This window comes from Pleuronectes platessa, chromosome 6 (genome assembly GCF_947347685.1).
Source record: "Pleuronectes platessa chromosome 6, fPlePla1.1, whole genome shotgun sequence".
In the NCBI taxonomy this organism is placed as follows: domain Eukaryota; kingdom Metazoa; phylum Chordata; class Actinopteri; order Pleuronectiformes; family Pleuronectidae; genus Pleuronectes; species Pleuronectes platessa.
This window is the reverse complement of record NC_070631.1, coordinates 5,048,942-5,055,519: the sequence shown is the minus strand read 5'-3', so window position 1 is coordinate 5,055,519 and position 6,578 is coordinate 5,048,942. Positions and strand designations below refer to the sequence as shown.

Sequence of the window (6,578 nt, the reverse complement as noted above, 5' to 3'; positions counted from 1 at the left end):
CTTGAAGACCCACACGATGACTAACACTCTCCTACACTGTAGGTCTGACCACCTTTACTGCATCGGGCTCCTTCACACGTTAGTATTTCCATTTTCAAATCCCATTGCTTCAATTATGGTTTTTGAAAAAGAAAAAAAAAGGACACGAAAACAACACACAGACAGTTACAGTAGTTTATTGTGTATGTGTGATAAATAACTTATATGAATCTGGAATCAGCATAAACCGAAAACACACATACACACACACACACAGATAAGTACAAACACATACTTAAAAACACACCTGTGTATATTTGTCATTATCAGGTTGACATGCCTACGACCGACTGGGAGTCAACATCATGCACGTGGTCGAATGCAAACAGGCAATTGCAGAACTGAAAGCAAATAGAGGCGGCGTCACTACACTTGATTACACTGCTGGAGTAACAGTTACATAAATAGTGAACTAGCTCTAGGCCAGAGGGACCCGTCTCTACAGTGTTGGTTTCACAGGAACATTATTCTCTGCACACGGATTCAGTCAGTTCCTGTCGGAGCCATGACACATGCATGGGAGTAGTGCTTTTTCCTTTCTTTGTCCAAAAGCCATTTCCCAGCTGCAGCTGTAGGAGAACTGACACACGTACACATTAACACCCCCCCCCCCCCCCCACCCACCCCCCCACAAGAGAAACCTCTAAAACACCCCCACCACCTACACAGCATATCGTTCAATCTGATTGCACTTATCGTTTAAATTAAACACTTAATGCCGCCTGTTACATTCCAGTGAAAATCTGCAGACGTGGACGGTTGAGTAGCAGAGGGCCTTTATTCTTTAAGCGGTAGATGGAAGCATTTCATTGGCGGATCAGTCACTTTTGCTCCCGCCTCCAGATGATGACCATGCCGGTGGAGTCGGCGGAGGCCAGTAAGCTCTCGTCGCAGTTGAAGCTGACGTCCAGCACCGGTCCCCCGTGGCCCTGCAGCTTGTTGACTATCGCCTTAGTGTTGCGCTCCACGTCGAAGAAGTAGACGCAGGCGTCCTCGCTGCCGGTCACTGCAGCAGACGGGGAAATCAGAAACACAACTTTGTAAATCAATGGATGTATATAGTCTAATTGGTTAAATTCATTTTGGATTAAAAACATGAATGGCTCAGTCTCTTAACGACCTCAAGCGACACGACCTTCGCATGTAAAGCAGAACAAAAGAATATGGAGATGCTGCCTGTTAGGACACGAGTGCTTCCCAGGTGTCTTCACAGTTTGTCAGTTCTAGGAAATAATAGCTGTAACCACGCTGCAAAATATCAGTGGGCTTCAGAATGAATTTCAACACATCCTCACCCAGAGACTCTCGAGGGTGTTTTTATGAGTGTTAATTAGAAACGCAAACCCGATAATTTAAACAGTGAAAAAGCCTTGAATGAAACGATGAGTTGATTGTTAGAAATTAATTAAAAGGTGAATGAAGTTAAATAAGGTGAAGCTCCGAGGTCGAGCCTGTAAACAATCTTTTCAAAATGTACAACCTTTTGATAGACAAACACGTACAAGCTGCAAACAAGGAAGGTAAACGGCTGCTGAAAGGCTTTCTAATTCTTTTATTTTTAATCCAAAAGCAGCATGTGCTATTTTCTACATTTCTCTTCTCCCCACATTGGACAGCCTGGAGCAAGTACTGAACTGTGGTCTCATTTTCTATTCAAAAATCACAGCAGGAACACAGAGAAGCGTCTTACCCACACAGGCGCCCTGTCTGAACGACATCAGGGGGCAGAAGATGCTATGAACCAGCTGGGAGCCGTGCTGGATGGGGAAGCTTCTCTTCAGCTGTAGTGTTCCCTCGTTGTCCACCACCCTGCCCAGGAAAGTGTGGTAGAACCGATTCAATTCAATAGAGCTATGTAAGTATATATAGTTTATAAAACTGCAGATAAATAAATAGGGACTTCACAGACGAACCTGTACAGCAGCATCTTATTGACACAGGCGTTGACCAGCAGGGAGGGGTCCCTGGCCTCTCGGCTGATCCAGGACCGAGCAGATATGCTGCAGATGGAGCTGCCTTCGTTCACCACCAGACGCTTGGCTTTGGTCAGCTTCCCTGTGGGGGGGGCAGGCAGGAGCAGCGGAGACCGGCAGTGACACATTAACCGCTTTACCCTCTCGAACAAAGACACCGCTCAGTGCACAAAATTGTGTTAATTTGTAACGTGGTCAGTGCAAATCTTTCCCTCGGTCAAGTAGAGCATACCTGTGGCCATGTCGAAGAGGAATGAGAAGATGCTCCCCCTGTCATCACCAGCCCAGAGGATCCTGCCCGGAGCATCAAAGGAGAGAGACAGCACGCGGCCTGTCAGCTTACTGGAGCCCCCCTTCACCTTCTTCCCGGTGGAGATGTTCACCACCTGCAGGTGGTGCTTGCTGTTTCCCACCTGGAACACAGAGCTCGGAGTGAGGACCTTCATTAGTGCAGCGCAGAGACACCGAGTGGAGAAGCACTGGTTGCAGTTATTTTGCCATTGAAATTAGACCAGTAAAAAACTGGTTACAATCTGCTCTGGTATTTCTACTTTACTCTACACACAGCAGATTAAGAATTAATGCATCGTCTGTTATTACATGTTATTACATGTTATTACATGTGGTATTATTTATACACAGATAGGACAGCACAGACTCATTAACTGTGTAAATAAATGGTCAAAATGATGGCTCCCCAAAAGTAAACACCGCCTCCTCCGTGTTAGTGGATGGAACATGGATCACGATATAAAAAACATCCCACCCTCACATCTGAGACTGACTCACGATTGGTCAGGTGTGTGTATCAGCAGGACCTGGAAACCACGGCTCCATCCCCCAACCACTACTCTGCTGCTACACTATGGCAACAAATGACATCATCGGCACAAGATGGCAGCGCTTGTATCCTGGATATTTGACTTGATTTCTGCATAGTGGGAAGCCCTATAGACAAATTGTGAATATGGGCTATGCTTATAAAATTAGATTATTGATTGATTGATGAGGTGAATCTTAGTCTTCTTCTTTATATACAATTGAATTCATTGACCATCTCGCTGTCCTCAGAAAGATGAGACCAGTTAAACCTGTACAATCCTGATTTTGAAGCCAGTGCTAAAGACACTAATGAGTTCCTCCTCGTTGTTGGTACTGTCTGATAAAAAACAAATATCCATCTCCCTCATGTTTCACTTGAAGGGACAAAGCTCTGGTTTCACTTAACATTCTGCTCTTCCATTAAAATGAAAGGACAGATTTAAATCAAAAACTATCCAAGATTCTTTCGACTTTTGTTCTTTATTACAAAAGCTGACATTTAATTCTGAAATTTGAATCAATATCTGCACAGGGCAAATACGCACACACAGTTATCTAGAATGCGATAAAAGCAAACTAATGGGAAGTTAGTTTGCCTCTTTGTGCAATTTATGCTTCACACACAAAAATGAAATGATGCGAATAAAAGAAAAACAACTATTAACAAACGCGAGGGCATGTCATAAAAACTGTGAGGAGGAAATAAAAGCTGCAAAAAGTCAACATCTGTGTTTTGAGGTTTCTGGGTGCACCAGCATCAGAGCAGAGCAACATCTCCCATCCACGCTTTCTTAACACCATATGTCAGAGAATCTTTGCCAGACTACAGAACTAAGTTTGTAAAATAAAAAAACAGAAAATAATACAGCTTGCAAGACAGGGAAGATAACATGGCTCACATTTTGTCCGCCCTCTTTGCTGCTGTAACACGGTAAATGTCCCTTTTGTGGGACTAATAAAAAGGATAAACTTATCTTATCTCAAATAGGACTCACCACAGTCAGATTGTTATTCATTGGCTGGAATGTGCAGCAGAGCAGCTCGCTGGATTCTGGGTCTCTGACCTCCCGAATGCAGCGACCATCCTCCGTGTTCCAGATGCGCAGAGTCCCATCCAGGGATGTTGAAACGATGACGTCGTTGCTCAGGGACCAGGCAAAGTCCGTGACGGGACCTCCGTGACCTTTCAGTGTCACCTTCACACTGGGAGGGGACGGGGACATTGTCATGATGGACAGGCTGCCGTCCAGTGAGCAGCAAGCCAGCAGGTGCTTGTCATCGTTGGCAAACTGCAGCCGTGGAACTGAAATAAGATGAAGGAGGTTGAAGTAAAATAGATGTTCATACTCGATGTTCACAAATTGATCATCATGGGTTTTATCTACTTACCGGCAGAGTCCACATGTTGGTCAAATATGTGGTGCATGCCAGCGAAAGCATAATTTTCACTCAGAGTTGTGTCCCCTGCCATGGCCCGGCTGGCCTCTGCCACTGAGGTGGGCACCAAACTGCCCGGAGGCCTGCGGCCAAAAATAAAGACCATCATGCATAAGCATGCAATCAATACACCTCCTGTCCACCGCCTACAGACGACAACTCAATATGTGAGATGAGATCATTGCTCGGTGGAAAACCAAATCAGAATTACAGATCAAATGAGGCGTGAATACAAGAGAATCCAGTTGCCCAGGTGAAGAGACAAGAGGCTGGATGAATGTTGAGGACCTGCTGGTACCTCTCATCGTAGACAGCTCTGTTCATCTGGGCCTGTAGCTGGTAGGAGCCTCTGCTGACGGACCGGCGGTGACCACGAGCCCCTTGGGCGCGGGGGTCCTCCTCGAAGTCCTATCCAGTGGGAGAGAGGAGGGGGGGGGGAGCCAGAACCTCGTAGGAGTGAGTGCAAGTACAAACCACACACAATCATAAAATAAACATCAATAAATATTTAAAATTACCATGCAGTTTTAAGTTAATGACACTGCCCATCTACACAGGCAGTGCCAGCCATTTCAACCAAGCTGCTCAGTTTAATAATCAAGAACATCCAAAATGTTGCTGGCTATGATGCTGATTGGTTAAAATTAAAAATCTACCCATCCAGATGGCTCTCATATATTCTATTTTATGTTGTAATCCATCTCTCAGATATTTTTATATCTGCCTATCTTAAATCAGTACAGACACCCCCGGCTATTCCTTCTCTTCTACGTTCCCTATCCCCTCTGTTTCTTTGGGTCTGACCTCCATGCGGTCCAGTGTGGTGCGGGAGCTGCGCACACTGCTGGCCCTGAAGCTGCTCTGCTCGGACAGGGGCCCGTAGCGCAGGGCCAGCAGCTGACTGCGCAGCCTCAGGTACTGCCTGCGCAGCCCCGGCTCAAAGCCACACTTGGCGTTCTCTCTGAGCAGCTGGCTGCGTCGGCGGATGTACTGAGTTCGGAACTGTGGGAACGTGGGCGTGCGGTAAGCATTGTACCTGGGGAGGAGAGGAAGTGACACAGCACGCACACAATAACTCACAAAGGGATCCATAAGCAATTACACGTCTGAATAATTTCGTCATCATTTCCAAAGCATCGCAGCCGGGGGTGTGACTCAGGCTTACCTTGCGTCCACTGCCAAAACCTGCTGCCAAACTGCTGCCATTCCACAAGCACTCTGGGTAAAGATGGAGCCACTGCCAGAGCAGGTCCCTGTCAAACACACCAGCCACTCATCTTAATAGACTTTACATTACGTGATAATACAACATGGCTGACATGTATATCACATACATACAAACAGATGATCTCCTCCAATCACAACACAGAGTCAAGTCAACATCTAATAATTGAGTTTATAAATCACGTGACGCCATTAATTGTTGAAGTGAAAAAATCAAACGGAGCCACGTGATGAATGGTGTTAGCATTTGTCTTTGAAGCACTGTGGTTAGCAAACATCAAAGGGGAGCAGGCGACTGCTCTTCTTATTGACAGCTAGCCCGAAGCTAACTAGCTTAGCAGCTAGCACGTTAGCAACAACATCAAAGGCGATGTCCTCGTTTAAAAACCTGTTTTCCTTGAATTCGCCGACGTGGTTAAATAGCGTGAACGATGTCGATGCTACACAGAGATGAACGTGTTCAGTGTGATGACAGCGGACAGCATGAGGGGGGGGATACGAGTGGAAACGTCTCACCTTCCTTAGCTTCTCTCCATCGCTGCTCTTTCTGTTCCGGTCAGGTCACATGACTCGGGGAGACCAGCCCAACCCCTGCTGAGGCCTCGTGAAGCCACGTGACACCTGATGCGCTCATCAGGTGTCACGTGGATCAGTCACATTTAATACAGATAAATATATAATACTTGAATTTGTTCTGTTTTTTCATCCACAAGCACAAACTATCAAATGGTTCTAAGTAAAGCAAATATAAGATAAGATGAGATAAAACTTTATTGATCCACACGCAGGGGGAATTCAGATGTTACAGCAACAGGCAGGTCATAGTGAGGTAGACAAGATAATGAAGACATATATTAGAAAAAGGCGATAGAATAAGAATAAAAACAATTAAACAGAAAATGCTGAGTATACAAATAATGCAAATAGTATAAGTATGTCTAAGACCTGGTTTTCTTCATCTAAATCTATGAATTATTATCAGGGGAAACTGATTTAATGTCTGATTCTGCTGACTAACAGATAAATAAACTAACACAGATGAAAAAATAACCTTCAGAGGTAATGAAGCAGCTCAGTTTACTG

The 6,578-nt window shown here is 45.2% G+C and overlaps 1 protein-coding gene across 1 annotated transcript; it reads right to left on the bottom strand.

Moving 5' to 3' along the window:
* Positions 1-653: 653 nt before the first annotated feature.
* On the bottom strand, positions 654-6,216 carry wdr13 (WD repeat domain 13). The gene is made up of 10 exons (XM_053425693.1): positions 6,012-6,216; positions 5,437-5,524; positions 5,076-5,307; positions 4,570-4,679; positions 4,224-4,354; positions 3,830-4,137; positions 2,245-2,425; positions 1,953-2,094; positions 1,730-1,848; positions 654-1,045 (listed from the first exon to the last, which is right to left on the bottom strand). Exons 2-10 carry the CDS (start codon positions 5,475-5,477, stop codon positions 861-863), a joined length of 1,449 nt encoding a protein of 482 aa, XP_053281668.1. The 5' UTR covers positions 5,478-5,524; positions 6,012-6,216; the 3' UTR covers positions 654-860.
* Between the last annotated feature and the right edge of the window lie 362 nt (positions 6,217-6,578).

Bases quoted from the DNA above. Each gene is read 5' to 3' on its own strand.
- wdr13 (XM_053425693.1), bottom strand. From the start codon at position 5,477: ATGGCAGCAGTTTGGCAGCAGGTTTTGGCAGTGGACGCAAG. The intron at 4,138-4,223 runs GTAAGTAGATAA...ATCTTATTTCAG, and splicing joins CCAACATGTGGACTCTGCCG to TTCCACGGCTGCAGTTTGCC. The intron at 2,095-2,244 runs GTATGCTCTACT...CCCCCCCCACAG, and splicing joins CCTCTTCGACATGGCCACAG to GGAAGCTGACCAAAGCCAAG.